This window comes from Phoenix dactylifera, chromosome 2 (assembly GCF_051530095.1).
Source record: "Phoenix dactylifera cultivar Ajwa chromosome 2, Ajwa_hap1_PhDact_Kaust_v1.1, whole genome shotgun sequence".
Taxonomy (NCBI): Eukaryota; Viridiplantae; Streptophyta; class Magnoliopsida; order Arecales; family Arecaceae; genus Phoenix; species Phoenix dactylifera.
In genome coordinates this window covers 1,357,581-1,375,787 of record NC_143191.1, presented here as the reverse complement: position 1 = coordinate 1,375,787, position 18,207 = coordinate 1,357,581, and the positions used below count along the sequence as shown (strand labels likewise).

The 18,207-nt window shown below is 37.7% G+C and overlaps 1 protein-coding gene across 2 annotated transcripts; it reads left to right on the top strand.

Moving 5' to 3' along the window:
- Positions 1-3,213: 3,213 nt before the first annotated feature.
- On the top strand, positions 3,214-14,627 carry LOC103706059 (integrin-linked protein kinase 1-like). Of its 2 annotated transcripts, XM_008790029.5 has the most exons (13): positions 3,214-4,146; positions 4,343-4,417; positions 4,516-4,620; positions 5,560-5,645; positions 6,052-6,172; positions 6,493-6,572; positions 7,362-7,424; positions 7,533-7,651; positions 8,370-8,455; positions 10,671-10,795; positions 12,219-12,350; positions 14,029-14,084; positions 14,265-14,627. In XM_008790029.5, exons 1-12 carry the CDS (start codon positions 3,721-3,723, stop codon positions 14,033-14,035), a joined length of 1,425 nt encoding a protein of 474 aa, XP_008788251.1. In that variant the 5' UTR covers positions 3,214-3,720; the 3' UTR covers positions 14,036-14,084; positions 14,265-14,627. The 2 variants fall into 2 exon arrangements, with proteins under 2 accessions (XP_008788251.1, XP_088570988.1); XM_088714862.1 differs by lacking the exons at positions 14,029-14,084; positions 14,265-14,627 and having other exon boundaries at positions 3,216-4,146; positions 12,219-12,620.
- The last annotated feature ends 3,580 nt before the right edge of the window (positions 14,628-18,207 follow it).

Genomic DNA, 18,207 nt, shown 5'->3' with positions numbered 1-18,207 from the left:
TGTTCTATGATATGAAAGCAGTAATCTTATTGAGGACGCCAGATGCAATTGAACTGGTATTTCGGAGAACATACGGTTGTATTAATATGATGACTGATTTGGTGACCAATAAATATGTATGGATAGGAACTGGGATACTATTTACTACTTAAAAGATGATGGTAAAAGTTAAAAAATTATGTTTTCTTTGAAGAAAAGTTTAAAAACATGGGATTAATGGCCTCGTTGTTTCCTCCTTGTTTCTCATTGAGTTAAATCAAATCAAACACTTATAGCAATCATACACGTATGGGATATCAAGATATCATAGATACAAACTAATGGGGTATTCAATGTCCAACTTCCCTTTTCCCCCCCTTTTTTGTAAGAAAAAGGAGGAATCAATGTTCCACTAGCTCCATTAATGTCTAAATTCCCCCATTGTTTTCCAACCTTATAAAATAATCTATTTAGATTTGGACGAAACTCGAAAGAATTGCTCTAGAATTGCATTAACTTAAAATATGTAGAAGAAAATATTAATTGGCTCCTAGCTTTCATGATAAGTCTTTAACTAATTAAGATTTAGGTACCAATTCTTGTGGACCTATGGATAAGCCACAAAACAATCAAATATTTTTAGCTAATGCCTTGATCTATCCTAACATTTTCTCAATTTTCTTAAAAGAGAAAAAAAAACGAAAAAGGACTAGCCAATCCCATACGTATCCAAACAAATTTGATTGTTTATGTTACTTTATAACCTTTGTGTTCATTGCCAATTCCAGTTGTATCAGGAGGAAAAAAATGTTTTGATTACCAGAAGCATTTTAAAGTTCTTTATTTATGACATCTTAGTTTGTTGGACATGGCCTCAAGTTTGAAACCAAGAGGAGACTAATTTGTATCAAAGAATTTATACCACTACGCTTTAAAACAAATACAAATCTTTTTCAATCAACTCCTGGAAATAGCCATATCCGGCCCCTTATAGTGATAAACTTTCAAGATGGTCTTTGTTGAAAAACTGCAACTAATCTACGAGTCGTTTTACATGATTGCTACTACATTTGCTTGATGCATTCCTGCTTATGTTTTCTTGTTTGAACATCATAAGTTCGAATATCACTGGCGACAATCAATAATTGATATAGGTTAGGCTGAATGATGGGCATAGAGAATTCTTATACTTCAATAGAATATTACCCATTTAATTAAATTTTGCATCCAAGCAAGAAACCTTGATTGAAGTAGGATTCCTAGTAAGGGGAGTTATATTGATTATTTAGAAATGTTTTCTTGTTTGAACATCATAAGTTAGAATATCGCTGGCAACAATCAATAATTGATATAGGTTAGGCTGAATGATGAGCATAGAGAATTCTTATACTTCAATAGAATATTACTCATTGAATTAAATTTTGCATCCAAGCAAGAAACCTTGATTAAAGTAGCATTCCTTGCAAGGGGAGTTATATTGATTATTTAGAAGCTTGCAGTTTCCTAATTTTTGGAAGGCATATGCCAGGACTATACAATAAAGCATTACCATTTTGTGGAAGCCAGCAGAGAGAGAGAGACCACTAGATTTGGTTGCTTATAATAAAGTAAGCTTACATGATTTTTGGCATATCTATAGCAAGCTTTTGTGACGTGACAAGCTTTGATATAGTCAATAAATCCTTTGAATTGAGTGCACCTTTGCTTGTGAGGTTGCACATTCATTGAATTGGCGAACACATTGTTATTTGATTAGGTCAAACACCAATATGGGCCTATGCTTCCTTTTTATCTCCAAGCAAGCACATAACACATTCACATACTCTCTTTTCAATAATATGATTAGTTTATTTATATTTTTCAAACTATAGTTTTATGCAATTGTGTTATATAAAAATTCAATATCACTAAGTGCTTGGATGGATTTTATCATCCCTTGCCATTTGGATGTGGTAAGAGTTCAATTCCAGTCAGAGTCAATCCTCAAATTGGACTGAGCGTGCAGTAAAAAAAGTATAAATTAGCCCATCCTACTCTAATATATATATATATATATATATATATATATATATATATATATATATATAGGGGATTGATAACCTACTCTCTGATATGGTAGGTTATCAATCTACCCATTTTTCATTGGACAAAAAATACCATTATTTTTTGTAACTTTTAAGGGTGCTTTATGTCTTTTTACAATCTCACATTAACTCACCCTCTCAACCCCCAATTAATGTTCTCTCCCTCTCTCTCTCTCTCCGGTGTGTGTATGTATGCATGTATGCATGTATGTATATGTATGTATGTATGTCTATGTATGTATGTATATGTGTGTATGTATGTATGTATGTATGTATGTATGTATGTGTATGTATGTATGTATGTGTATGTATGTATGTATGTATGCATATGTATATGTATATGTATGAGAGAGAGAGAGAGGGAGAGAGCATTAATTGGAGGGGTTAAGAGGGTGAGTAAATGTGAGATTGTTAAAAGACATAAAGTACCCTTAAAAGTTTTAAAAAGTAAGGATATTTTTTGTCTAATGAAAAATGGGTAGATTGATAACCTACCATAACAGAGAGTAGGTTATCAACTAAAAGATATCTTAAAGCTAGACATATGCCTACTATTGAAAATTGAATGAAAAATTTATTCCTCTTCACAATAAGAATATCCAATAGGATATGATGTTGAAACCATCCCTCTCTTATAAATACATATTATCTATTTATTTATAATAGACTTTTTTTTTTTGTTACATATAGCTTGAGGTGCTACCTAAATAGAAGAGAGTTTTGTAAAAAAAAAAAAAAAGTATCGGCCTTGCTTTTCTTCTCACCAAAAAAATATATATATATTTATTATTATTAAATATTTCAAATGCTTCATGTTTAATTTTATTAGATCATCATATCCTTAAATAATCATGAGGGAAATGATGCGTTGCCCTAGGAAAATAAATTCAAACTGGATCCTTTTTGCACCAAAAAAAAAAGAAGAAGCAGAAATGGGTTTCTCTTTCTTTCATTTTTTGAAACTTTCCTACATATATTCAGAACCCGTATAGAAACTTCTATGCGCGCGTCCCCTGTTTCCTCATTCCTCCACGATTTCGAACGTTGGTTACCGGCTTTTTTTCAAACGTTTAACGCGCTGGCTTCCACCGCGCCCCTCCCTTCTTGCCTCCCAAGCCCATAAATAAATAGGAAGCAAACCAAACCAAACGAGAGGACTCTCCTCCTCTCCACGCTCTCCGGAAAAGGAGGGTGGAATCCTTCTCCCCGCTCCTTCCCCTCCATTCCCTCCCCTCTTTCCTCGCCTCCTTTTCTTCCCCTCATATCCCCCTCTCTCCCCTTTTTTTCCCCAAATCCCACGGGCCTCGATCCTTCTCCAAGCCAATCCCATTTCTCGTCTCCATCCCTGCCCTCCTCCTCCTGGTTTCTGATCGGAATCGGGGTTTCTGGGGCTCCATCTCGAGTTCCTAATCGCCTATCCCAACCCCGATTTCCTTCAGAACCCGGCGTCTTATCTCAAATCCCTCCCGATCTCCTTGCATGAGGCAAAAAAAAAGAGAGGGTCCAATTCCATCGGTTTCATGTTGTTTCTTGCTGAAAGATTTGGTCCTTGTCTCGAGATGGATGCTTTCGTGCACTCAATATTGACGAATTGGATAAAGTTCTAAAGTTAGGGCTTGATTTGAGATTTGAGTTTTTAGATTTTGATCGGGAGGAGATGGAAAAGGCGGCGCAGCAGAAGAGGGGGATTTTGCGGCAGTTCTCAACCGGGTCGTTGAGGAAGAGCGGGAGGTTGAGCTTCCACCGGAACCTGTCATTTGATCCGCGCCTCGGCAATGTGATCCGGTTCACCTTTGGACGGCAGTCATCTCTTGACCCCAACGGCTGGAGCCGGAGCCAGGTCAGGGAGGAGCTCACGGTGCCGGATAATCTCGACTCTACGATGCAGCTGCTGTTCATGGCCTGCCAGGGAGATGTGAAAGGGGTCGGCCAACTCCTGAAGGATGGTGTTGATGTGAACAGCATCGATCTGGATGGGAGGACGGCGCTTCATATAGCAGCCTGCGAGGGTCATGTCGACGTTGTCAAGTTGTTGCTGAGCTGGAGGGCTAACATCGATGCCAGGGATCGTTGGGGGAGCACGGTGATGATTTCTTCTTTCCAGATCTTTGTCGTCCTGCTTGTGTTAATGTAGTTTGGTCATGTCTTGATGGTAAAAATTTGATCTTTCAGATAGCAAGATCTTAGCTGCAACGAAATTTAACTTAACCATTATTTAAATTGACTCTATCATACATATATAATATATATTTCCTAATGCCTTGTCTATTGCCTGGCAGGCTGCTGCTGATGCAAAGTTCTATGGCAATGTTGAGGTCTACAATATTTTGAAAGAAAGAGGAGCCAAAGTTCCAGTATTACTCAATTCCTTTTGGAGTACTCTTCTTTCTTGAGTAAGGTCAATTTCCTTGTCTTAATTCTTCTTAATATGCCATTCATCATTCCTCTTCAGAAAACTAGGAGGACTCCCATGACTGTTTCGAATCCCCGAGAAGTTCCAGAATATGAACTGAACCCAGGAGAGCTTCAATTTCGCCGAGGTGAAGAGGTCCTAAAGGCACGTTCCTCTGTTATTTATCCATGAATGTTATGTTAAAATTATGCAGCAGTTCGTATTCTGTCTTGATGTTTTTAAGGTATGTATAATATAATTATAAAAGAACCAAACTTTAGCTGTCCTGGTAGTATATAATGGAGAACATGGATCTAGGTAGAGTGATGGACAATCCAGATTCGTATAACCAATCACGAACACATGGGATACATTTCGCATGTAATGACTAGGGGTTACATTTATTGTGTGTACTAAGCCATGTCAATCTTTATAAGTTCTTCAGTTGTAGGTAAAGACCGTAAGGTCTATTATAGTCTCTCTCATGTCAAGATGGATTTGAAAGAAGTACTTGCAGCATAGCTGACACCATCTTAACAAAACATTTTAAGATTCAAACATCTTTAGTTTGTCTTTTTTGAGGGAACAAGCATCTTTAGTTTGTCAAAATGCTATTTTCAGTCAATTCTTTTGCATGCAATAGCGACTTTTAGATCAATTTATTTTATCCTCGTATATTTTATACTTCCTCTCTTACCATGGAGCCAATATATAGTAATATGGGGGCTCTTAAATTGGAAGAATCAGTTTCCTCCTAGAATTCATGCAAGCTTATAAAATCTCTTAATAGAATCTTATTGATGCTGCACTCTTGGTCTTCTCAACATCATAATGGATGTTTTACATACTAAGTTGGACTATGACCTTCCTGAGTATCAAATCGCAAAAGTTCATCAAAGAAAAAAAATCTAACAAGTGGTGAAAATCCTAGCTCACCCATATTATCCAAAATTTATCGGTCCTACTTCGTACCAGCTGATCCTGTCCCGCAGTATAAGCTGCATTATTTTCTTCAGTAATTTCCCGCATATAACTTTATGCACTGATTCTTGAAAACATTTTCCTTCTAATAAATGTCTTTTTTATTTTTTTTAACTTATACAGGGGACATACCAAGTTGCTAAATGGAACGGGACCAAGGTTTCTGTGAAGATACTTGACAGAGAAAGCTATGCAGATCCTGATTGCGTGTACTTACTAACCCTGTTATTTTCCGTGGTTTAAATGCAATCCTTTGCTGCATGAAACTGTAGGTGGTGGATTCCTAGATATTTCTTCTAGTTGGAAATCGTGATGTTGGACGTCAACCTTTGCACTGGTCACCCTTTTTTGCCTTGAAGCAGTCATGTTGCCAGATTCCATATTGACTGTTTAGATGTGCATGAAGGATTTAGGTTGATGCATGATAGCTTTAAAAGTTATAATAACATCATTTTAGTATGCACCACCCACATAGTGTCTGGACAACGGAAGGAGGATTTCCTTTATGGTGTTCATGCTACACTACTGCCCTTTACAGACCTAAAAATTAGCTCTAATTTCGGTAATGATTTCCACTCTGAAGCTTTTACATTCTCCGAATGCCTGTTTGTGCAGGAGTGCTTTCAAAGATGAGTTAACTCTGCTGGAAAAGGTGAGGCATCCTAATGTGGTTCAGTTTGTGGGAGCTGTTACCCAAAACATACCCATGATGATTGTTTCAGAGTATCATCCAAGAGTATGTTTCAATATTTCTCCTTCCAATTTGTAATATGGAACATGCAATGTATTTATTCCTTAAGGGTCTTTGTCATTACGACTTTGTTTTGGATTCTCGAAAGTCTAATATTGTTGTGTCCTGTATATCCTTTTGAATGTTGAACTTTTTATGATATGAATGAGTTGTTGTTCTGTTTCACACCTTAAACTTTTCAACATGCAGAATTAATGTTATTGACCTATCTATTTTCTTAAATGTTATTTGATAAGATAGTTTTTAACTTTTTATTAAGATATGGAATTATGACCTCTGGACATTTTGCTATTGGCTGAACTCAGGGTGATCTGGGAAGCTATCTTCAAAAGAAAGGACGTTTGCAGCCTCATAAAGTTCTTAGATTTGCCCTTGATATTGCCAGGCATGTCATTGTATACTTTTAAATTACTAAATACTAAAAATTAAGCTGATGCTAAGCTGCCAGGATTTTTTCTGTATATGGTTGGTTTCCATTTAAATTTTTTTGCCTCTGTTCTATTCATCTATTTGAAAAGAATGAATGTTGAGAAACGTTCTTTGATTTTCTACGACACTGATTCCCTCTTACACTATTAAACCTCGAGTTTTGCTCAAGATATGAAGTGTTTTGCTCAAGATATGAAGTATAACTTCCATCTGATTGATACTTCACCGAATTGAGTTGGTTGTCCTTGTTGGGATGCGTGCATATGACAATGTTGAAAACCACCTGACTTGAGCTTCCAATGACTTCCAATCGTTTCTATGCCACTATATGCCTGTCGCATTCACATTTTGGTATTTCATTCACATTTGAAGTTCAAGGTACCAACTCTGGTGTATGGGCACATCATATTTAGTGCGGCAATCACCTCAAGTGAGATGATGATGATGGATGGCTGACAGCTTGTGCGAGAAAGAAGCTGTCTTATTGTTGTGAGAAACAGGCAAGGGTTAAATGAGGCATCCCCTGTCACAAATGTGCCGTTACTTGATGGTGTTGAACAAAATTATGATAATTGTCTAGGGCTAGGGTATAGAAAATCTCCTAAGAAATTGCAATAAGGCTTGATGGTTATGGCTAGCATCAATTGTTAGTACTACAACCTGTATATCTAAATATATATGCACTTTTCCACTTTCAATAATTTGAAGGATCCTTCTAAAATAGTGGTTGTTCTTTTGTATTCAGGGGCATGAATTATCTTCATCAGTGCAAACCAGATCCAATTATTCATTGTGATTTAAAGCCAAAGTAAGATGACTCGATGAGCAGCCCATCCTAATATAAAAATTGAAGCTTATTTATACTCAATGGATTATGGATTGTACTTTACTATTTGAAATTTTGGTAAGGTGCCAGAAATATCTTGCTGGATAGTGGGGGCCAGTTGAAGGTGGCAGGCTTTGGTTTGATCAAGCTATCAAAAATTTGCCCCGATAAAGCAAAATTGGCACATCCAACAGAAATTGACATTTCAAGTAAGTCCCATCATTTGTGGTTCCAAATTACCAAATTGTATATTAAAATATAATTATTCCTTTCAAAAGTACAGATTATTTGTTACCTAATATTAAACTAATAATAATGACTAGAAGAGTATATTCTCGATAAATTGCCAACCTATGTTTCTCTAAGGTACTAATTGTTCCTGAAATCCCATCTAATATCATCTCTTAGGCTTCTCCTCTTAGAATGTGTAGCAATTTTCTTGTTAACTGTGCCCATGGCTCTTATACATTGTATCCTAAATAACCCACGAAAGATTGACATCTAGAACTGTCTACCTTACCATCCTGTGATTAATAGAGTCCAAAATCCTAGATCATCTAGAACTGTCTACCTTACCATAAATGTTTACAAGGTTACTATTAAGTAAAATTCTTAACTGCTGCTCAAGGTTTCTTAGATTTTCATTTTTTTGCATGAGCTCAGTGAAACTCAAATAAGTTAACTAAGAATATGAATTACCAAGGGTCATACTTTTCAGCATGGCTCCCCACCTGTCTTTGCACATCTCAATTTTTAATAGTAACCTCCCTATCACATAATCTTCTCACTAAACAAACATGCATTGTATACTGATGGTATTATGGACATGGTTTGAATTATTGACTAAAATTTATAGTGTATTTTGATTGTATTATACTACATACTTTGACTCTCAGTTCAGTATTGATCATTCTTTCTTCATTCTAGATTTATACATGGCACCGGAGGTCTACAAAGATGAAATATTTGACAGAAGTGTAGATGTGTACTCTTTTGGTCTCGTTGTTTATGAGGTTTGTCATAATTTTTCTGGTTTCAGTTAATGTTCCAGCATTTCCCTCCTTGCAGCAGTATTCTTGTAATCCTTGCATGTAGCTTTCTTCATTAAAAGCTAGTATATACCTTATGATATATGTATCAATAATGTAAAAACTTAATATTAAATAGATACAAGTTAATTAGGTTATGTACGAGAATCGGTACCTGAAGTAAACTTTCTTTCCTGCATAATAAATTGTGCTGCTGGCTGTGATTGATGTATAACAGTCCTTTTTTGGTCTCTTCTAAAAACCTAATTGGAATTTTTTCCAAGTCAGAATGATTGTGGAGAGTCTCTAAATTTTTTCACCAAATCATTTGCTTTTGTCAAATTTGACCATACTTTGTGGACATCACAACAAGAAGAGAAATAACTTAAAGATGAAATCTGAAGTCAGATTGAATAGACTTCATGCATTCCCTATTGCTTCGTACCTTTTTGGCTCTTTCCCCTTACTCTCTCTCTAGGCTCAAGGTCTGGTCAAGAATTATTCCGCTTTAGTAACTTGAATATCTATAGTGTTTATCTCTACAAGGAAAATTGTGACCCTTCATAAACAACGTGAAATGTGCATCTGAACATAGTGTTCTAATGTCTATCACCAACAAGATTTTGTTGTTTCTCCCTGTGGACCCTACTTAAATCTTTTTCATCTCAAGGAGGCTTCTTCCTAGTGTATATTTGTTTCCACCACTTCTTGCTTCCTTTTACCTCCATTTAGATTCTCTTTCAGTCTCTATTAATCCACATCAAAATATTTCCTTGGCCAGAGAGAGACAGATGATGACACTCATTTCTTGCATATCCTCCAACTTCTACACATCAATGCTCCATTGAAATGTTCTTCTTGCTGCAAAAATTTTGGTTTCTTAGTCTATTTTTCAGTGGCTTGCACAATTTCCGATGCTAGTACATGACAAAGAACTGCACAGTATAATTCACATTCTTTACCATTGAGCAGTAAAATCACAGTTTTAGCTTCGTATTCTTTCGAGTAGCATGTTTCTTTGCATTGATTACCTTTATATTCTTTTGAGTCGCCTGCTCCTTTGCATTTATCAAGAAAGCAACTCACTTATTTGGGTATGTATAAAGCTTGTTAGTAACTTTGATAAGCTAGCATGAAATGTTTCCTATCCTTGAAGGAAAGATAGATTTCAATACAATTTTAGAGTTATCTCTTGCTTTCTAAGCTGCTCATTAAGTATAGGATTCTCATGTTTGTTATCAGAAACTTTTCCAGCAGGGCTCTTATTAGGTTAATAATGATCATCTATGATGAGGATGAAAAACAAAAAGCAAGGACAATGTTGTTTCTACAAAATACTGCACTTACAGACTTCTATGATTTGAATGATCTTTAATAAATTTATGTTTGAAAAAGGTCCTCGTTTATGTTTTTATATTGTTTAGCTGTTGATTGAAGTTCATAATCACGCTTTTGGGCCCCTTTTTTTTACATATTGGATTTGATATAATTCTGTTCATAGTTTATGTATAAGTTTATTCACATAAAACAGCTCGGCAAGTTTCTCGTTATTTTTATGTATAGCATACAGCTTAAGCAAATACCATAGGAAGTGAGAAATCTCATTTCCTATGTTGTCTCGACATGGTGCTTTGGAATGAATTGATGGATTGGGGTACTAAATGAAATTTAAACATTAAGCTTTATATAGAATTTATTCAATTGAATAAAGATTTCCTTAGACCTTGTTTTGGTGAATTTTTTATGGCCATGAAATGATGTGTTCTATGATATGTCCATCATAGCAAGCTCCAAGGAATGCTCTAGCATTAGTACCTATTGCAAAAGCCAGATCTATTGCACAGGTCCATTTTGATCTCATGACAATGCTTTCTTTGAACCTCATCGTGTTGGAGTTGGATGTGAAGAAATTAAGATTTTTTTTTTTAAACTCTACAAGTCAATGGGATAGAATGTAATGGTTATATTTGTGATTAGTATGGATATTCAGGAAAGGATTTGGTTTGATCAGTGCCTTTTGTATAGAGCATAGAAGGAAAACTTGTTCTTCTTGTTACATTTACCATTATTTGTGTTTTAAGAGAGACCTATTAGTAATTCATGTTTCCCGTCATATATATTTCGCAGATAATTATGAAGCAGAATATAAGTTTTTTTTAGTCTACTCTTATGTTTGTTCTGCATTTTCAATTGGGTTCAGATGATTGAAGGAGCACCAGCCTTCCACCTGAAGGCCCCTGAGGAGGCGGCTAAAATACTTTGCTTAGAAGGAAAGAGACCATCATTAAAGAACAAAGCAAAAAGTTATCCTTCAGATTTTAAGGAGTAAGTTTGTAAATAAATTCTATGAGCCTAACTTGAAGTTGTTAATCTTTCTTCATGCATGGAACAATTTTTTTTTTGGCAAAAAGAATTACCATGCAAGGAACAATTTAACATTAGTTATCATACAATATTGTAGAGGTTGATTTCAACTGTTGTATACTGCATTTATTTACATTAATTTATCATTTATTATGCATCATGTGTTAGATCTAGTGTAGGAGACATCATGTGCACCTGTCTTCTTTGTGTCTTTCTCATCTTGGTATGAAATCTTGTAACTTGAATGTATTCAGATGATGCCCTAGGAGCTAAATCATTTACTGGAACACATGCTCAAAATTTACAACATTGGATTTTAGATCTCTGCCGAGGACCTTTGTGAGTGATGAAGTCCAACCCCAAAACTCGAGTTGATAGGTGGACAGGCCCATGAGTACTTAAAGATCCCTGCCGCTTCCAATGTGGGACTATTCCTCAGCACCCCCTCTCAGATGCAGATTCCGAGGAATGGAACCTTAAGCAAGGGGTGCCACGTGGATTTCGTTTTCTTTTATATAGAAAGTACCAAGTCAGACTCCAATTGAGTTCTGCACCTTGATGATAAAGTGAAGGAGGGGGAATCTTCTATTTAGAGACATGGCACCCATTGTTTCAACACAAGGCAATTCGATTCATTAATAAAAGAGCTGTTGGCATGGAATGATGAAATACAAACTGGGATTTAAAGTGCCATGGAGTTCTTTGCAATTACAATTGCAGGATATCTCTGTTAGCCACATCGCTCATGTTTATTATGAGTTATAATACTTTTGATGGTTGACCACAGAGATTTGGGTTCTGAACCAAGTATAGAGGTAGTTTAGGTATAACAATGTTCAAAATGGTATCCGTTAGATGAGTCTATCTTGCAACAGAAAAAATATCAACTATGAGGTACCAAATACAGTTTTTTTTAAAAAGAAGATCAACAATTGTTGGTCCATCAACTCAGTCCATCCTGAAGCTTTTTTTTATTATTATTAATTACAATTCAGACCGTTCTATTTTGCAACGTACACTACAACTATGTGCATATCCTCAGGAAAATAAATGAATATTTTTTTGAGTATGTTGCACAACACTTTTTTATGTTGTAACATATTACTTTTGATAGCTCTTCCTATATATCCTTCTGTCTTAATATATGGTTGGAGTACACATGCATCAATTTTTTGGTGTCTATAGTTTGATATGTATCTTAAAGAAAAGAAGGAAAAAAAAGGCTGATATATTTTCCACTTTCATCATATCCATATTTTCCATTCATTTTCACAAACTATTTTGTTGTTGAGACTTGTGATACAAATGTATGTGCCACCATCGACAATCCATTTTTTTTCTTACAATATATCAAGAATGCCTACAAGAATTACTCCATGTGCAGGTTGATTGAAGAGTGCTGGGATTCTAACACTGCAGTGAGGCCCACATTTTCTGAGATAATTGTTCGATTGGACAAAACATATGCCACTTGTGCCAAACAGGGACGGTGGAAGGACACCTTTAGGCTTCCTTGGTATGCACACTTTTACCCTATTATCCACAAGCAATTTTGCGAGTGTCAAGTCATTAGCATTCATTCATGTGTGAAATGCAAAGGCATTCTTAAGATAGAACATTTATCTGCAGTCAACGAGATTTATTTTGATTCATTTTAAGAATCCGATCATCATTAGATTTTCTATGAACAAGTATCAACATGGTTTTGAAGACACTTTCCAGCAAACTACTTGGACTGTAAATGGTTTTGAAGACACTTTCCAGCAAACTACTTTCTATTAAGCTGTCTACCAAACAATGAATGTCTTTTTTTAGATCAACATTTTGGTAGTTGAGATGTGAAATCAACTAGTCATGTCAGGCCATCTTGTTAAAATAAATGTTATGACCACATATGTGTGTGTGTGTGACCATAGTAGTCCTTTTAATACATCCAAAAAATGAAAGATAAAAAGTTCAGTCAGAAAAGAACCTTGTCTAAAGTAATTACAACATCCATGTTTTATTGATTGGATTCTAAAATTGGCGGCAGTGATCCCCCCTAACTGCCAAGGAACCTAATTGCTGCTTAACTTCTGATCATTTTGCCAAATCATAACCATCTGTTGCTGCTACTGATAAACAATTTTACTTTTTAATGCTGTCAAAGTTTTGGTCTTTTCACACCTACTACTGTTTGACCAATTGATCTAACTCTTAGCTAATTTAAGAATCACATGTATCTCATCTTGTTATCATCTTTTATATTGTGTAGCTGTTTGGTGATTTATTTTGTTACTATACTGCATCAGAGAATTCTTTTTGTAGCTTAGTGTTAATTCCTTCAAGAAATTTTTTTGAAATGGCTAAAGCTCCCTGTTCTTTTCATATTGCTGCATAAGTTCCAAGTTCTGCTTGTAATTGTAGTATAACAATTGTTTACTTTAAAAATATTTTTTTGTGAGTTTTTTTATTTTGTTAATGTACATTATTGGTACTTAATGCAGTCATAATATAGCATTCTTGCTACCGCATTCCCCTAGAAATTATTCTTTTCCTTTTCCTTTTGTTAATTAAGAATACATTCCCTAAGCAATTCTAACCTTGCCATTCTCTATTAATCCAGAAACTGTCTATCTGAATACGCGGAGAAGTGCTTGAATTTTCCTTTTGTTTTCTAATAAATAGGTTTGATAAAAATCTCCATCCATGTGCTAACTCTTTGTAAATTCTTGTCAACTAAAAAGTTCTGTCCTGCTTCATTCGTGTGTAAGTTTCTTCTTCTTTTTTATTTAACTTGGAAAATTTCATATGTAAATTGGGTGGAGTACATATTGGTTCTCTGTTGCATCATACATGCATAATGAACTTGTCATCAAGGGTCACTGGCAATTTGTTTTTAGAATTGAAACAGGTCTTTTATCTAATACGAAACTGCATAATGAACTTGTCATCAAGGGTTGATGTCGATTTGTTTTTTGAATCGAAACAGGTCTTTTATCTAATACAAAACTCTCCGGTCCTGCTATCTGTCTAGAATTTCTGTCTCTTCTTTTACAAATCATGCATAACTTCCAGATCCATTTGATTCATGCCTATTTTTTCTACTCCATCTCTTTATATTTTTTTCACTTTTTTGAACAATTTGAATTTTAAGTTGTTCTTTTTGCCAATCTCTTCTATTGATCTGGGCGACTTTTTCTGATGCTTTTCAGGAAATAGTGAGAAGTGATGGGCTCATTGTGTGCTACAAGATGTTGTCGTACTATATGTAAGAATAAGCTTCTTTCAACAACATATGCTTGAAAATTATGATGTATTCTTGTTGTTAAGGGACTCGAACATTTCCATTATTAATTTCTAAAGTTTTTAAATAAACTATCACTTTGTGTTTCCTATATCCTTATTATATATTGCAAAACTGCAGCTAATGATCAAAACGCGTATGCAGGACCCTCACTCTTGTCGGAGTCTCAGATCTGCCAGACCTTGTATTGTACTTGCATCCCTTTGCAGGATACTAGCGATGCAATATGGGCAGGTGAACGAGAGCTTTTGTGGGGAAACATGCATAGCAGATCTAGAGTCCTGCATAAAAATTCATGCAGCCTCCCACATATTTCGGACACTGGCAGGGACTTAAATGTATGAATCTTTCTGAATAATTACAATGAATCGAACAGTGACAGCATATTAGACTAGACCGCACCAGTATTGGGTTCTGAGTGGCATTAAGTTGAAGCAGGAAAATGATTGTGAATTTTGACACCATGACTGGAAAATAAATTGGTTTTTTCCTTTTTTATATACCAAAGTTCTCAGAAAATCTTTTTCTTTTTCAATTTTTTTTTTGCCTTTTAGATTATCAAGCCTTAAAAGTTAGACACCTTTGCTATGTTTTGCACAAAGCCCTGACCTGATCTTTGGACATTAAGATTGCCATGGTATGACAAAGCCTCCAAACCATGCATGTTGCATTACAGATGCCTCCAAAATCAGGGTACCTGTTAATGATATTTGAGAGCACCTCCGCAAGATATGAACCTAAAACATCCTCCAAATAATTTTATTGTATTGTTCTCTTTCTAGGTTTACCATCATTTGTATGTGTGTTCACACACATGGAAAAAAAAAGAATAAAAGGAAATAAGTACTGCACCATGAATTCATGGAACAAGACCTAAGTAGAGCTTAGCATGGAACTAGGTGTTCTGATATGCCTAGAAATTTCTATTTGCACTGCTGATCTCCTCTCCTCATTGGCCCTACAAGTACTGCATTTGCCCATACTTAGCATATAAAGTGCCTTGCATAAGAACTTTGAGATGCAGCAAGAGTAGTGGATACTAAGCCCTGCATGACCATGTTCTTGCAACATATTTTACTGCTTACCATTGAACTTGGTTGTTCGAGGTGCTCAGAAATCTATATGTGGCAGCCAAGTTGTTGTACAAATGCTACATCTCCTTATACGTGCAATGGAATCTCCCTTCACAAGAACCTTAATGCAACACAGACTAGGGATCAGGCCTTGCATGAACATGTTGCAAGATAAATGCCAAACCGAAATGAGCTAAAAAATATCCTGATAAAGGCCAGAATGATTGTGGTTTAGTTTGAGCTAAGTTAGAACATTTGTTTGAGCTAAGCGGCTATTCCCCGCATCCAAATTGAACTAGATGGTTGTATGGGTTATTTGCAAAACTAATGATTAATCAAATATGCCCTAGATCGAGGTCTAGTGGACTCAATGTTGTTTGCATGAACGTGGATGCTTCTTTATGTAAGTATGCATCTATGTATGAAGAAAAAAAAAAAGAGAGAAAACTTGATTTCGAAATCATAAATTTTGATAAAGTTAGAATTTAAAATTAGATAATTGACACACAAACTCCTATGACTTCACCAAATGAATTAATGAACGCCCTTATATACCAAAAAAATTGTTGATCGAATCATTTTTTGTCATCCACCAATCCAAATCGAGGGTGCGTTTGGTTCACAACTAGAATCTAAATAGAAATCGGAATGGATGGAAATAGAAATCGAAATAGTTGTATTTCTCTATGCATTTGAGTAATTTGAATTAGAAACAGAAAATCAATTTAATAGAAAAATATTTTTGAAAATCAATTAAATAGAATATATTTTATTTTTTTAACTAACTTTGGCAGAATAAAATTTAAATATTGAAGAGAGGGAAGGAATTAGATTTTGAAGAATTGAAATATTCTCGTTCAACTTGAACAGCAATAAAACTCTCCCAACCAAATGGTTGGATCCGAAGTTATTCATTTCTATTTTCATTTAGGGCCGAACTCCTCTCAGCCAAAGATGTCTGAAGGGGTGTTCTGCCTTGAACCGGATCACACTCAATTTTTTCCCATACTATCTGGAAAGCATGACCGGGGTCCGAATGCTCTCCTGGTTTCGGATGCCCTAATATTTTCCTTCTTATATATGCACAATGCCCGCTCTCCCTCCATTTTCGATTTCCCATCACACAATGATGTAGCTGCCCCATCCATTCAACGGCCGAGATCGATCAAGAGAACACCGGTGGGGCCCACATGTCCAAGCCTTCCTTTCTTTTTTTTTTCCGGTCAAAAAAATTAACTCCAAGCTTTCCTTTTTTTTTTTTTTGCTTAAGCGGGCATTTCATACATCACGGGTACGAATACACCCTAAAGAGTAAGAATACAAAATGTCCCGAAGTGCTCCGGGCATCTCTCTCTCCCCAGCCCATAGGGTGCCTCCAGAGTGGCTCGCAACAAACGCGGCCACCCAATCGGCCGCCCCATTGGCCTCACGATATACATGCATAGCCTGTAGCATAACACCCTCTCTCACCATCATCCAAATGTCACGAAGCAGAGGATGAGCACCTCCGTGACCAACCGGGCCCCTACGGATCCAGCTAATCACCGTAGCCGAGTCGCCCTCCAGAAGAACCGAACTCGCCCGAAGTACTCGCCGCGCGTAGGATAAGCCCATCCAGGCCGCTCGCAACTCTGCCCCTGGGACAGAAATATCAAAAATCTGACGGCCCCCTGCTGCCACCACATCCGACCTCGGGCCCCTAACAACAAAACCGGCCCCTCCCCTCCTACCACCATCCAAGACAGAGCCATCAAAATTGACCTTGAGGAAACTCGGGGGTGGGGGCTCCCAGGTAAAGAATACCCTGTGTGGAGCTGCCGAAGCAATGTGGGATCCCCAAATGTCCCGAGCTATCAAAGATCTATGAGCTGGCTCTGCCTGGATAATCTCTGTCGCCTGAGCACAGGCCCGCTCCATCACGAATCGTAGGGACAGCCGACGCTCACCAAACACCCGGGCGTTCCTGGCCAGCCATATCTGGTACGCTGTGTAGGACGCCCTAATAGCCAATCCCCGCATCTGAGTAGAACCAGCCCAAAGCCGAACCTCCTCCAAGTAAAACTCCCTACTCCTCCAGGTATCCTCCGGGATCCCAGTCAAACTCCAAACACCTCTCGCCCATACGCAGTGGAATAGAACATGATCCACCGACTCGTCCACCCCACAGTTCGGGCATGAGGGGGAAAGGCCCATACCGCGTCTACACAGCTCTGAGCATGTCGGCAATCGCGCCCAGGCCACCTTCCAGAGGAAAAGAGCAACCCTCTGGTGTAGCCCAAACCTCCACACCCAGCCACAGTCTAGTCCCGGCTGTGAACCTGGCTGAATAAGCCGGGCAACATCGCTGACCCCAATGCTCGCTCTATTGGTGGTGCTCCAGACTCTGACATCTGGATCTCCTGACCCCGGAAGGGGAATCGACCAAACCCGCTCTACTAGATGCTCTCCAAACAGCTGGCCCAGCCTGTCGCTATCCCACTCGGCCCCTCCCGGTCGGAGCAGATCGGAAACTCGGAGACCCTCCCCCGCCTCAGTGCTGAGAGTCGTCGGCCATAGTCTCAAGGGAAGTGCATCCACCCATGGGTCCGCCAGCACATCAATACTCCGTCCGTCACCGATCAGCCACCTCGAATGCGCCAGGGCCATAGGCACGTGCCTCTCAATCTCTCGCCACATAAAGGATCTCCTCCGCCGGGCTGTCACCTGGCCCTCGAGGCCCACTCGGCCGTACCTGGCTATCATAACCTGGCTCCAATAACCGTGCGGCTCCAAGACAAACTGTGCCGCCCTCCGTGCCAAGAGGGCCTCGCGTCGCACCAGGAGTGACTGTACCTCCAGCCCACCCTCCCGCAGTGGTAGACACACCCTCTCCCAGGCCACCAGATGTATCCCATGCCCCCCCCCATAGGAGCCCCAAAGAAAGCTCCGCATGAGCCGCTCAATCCCCACCAGCACAGTCTTCGGCACTACTGTATGAGCCATCAGATAAATAGGCATGGAACATAGAACTGACC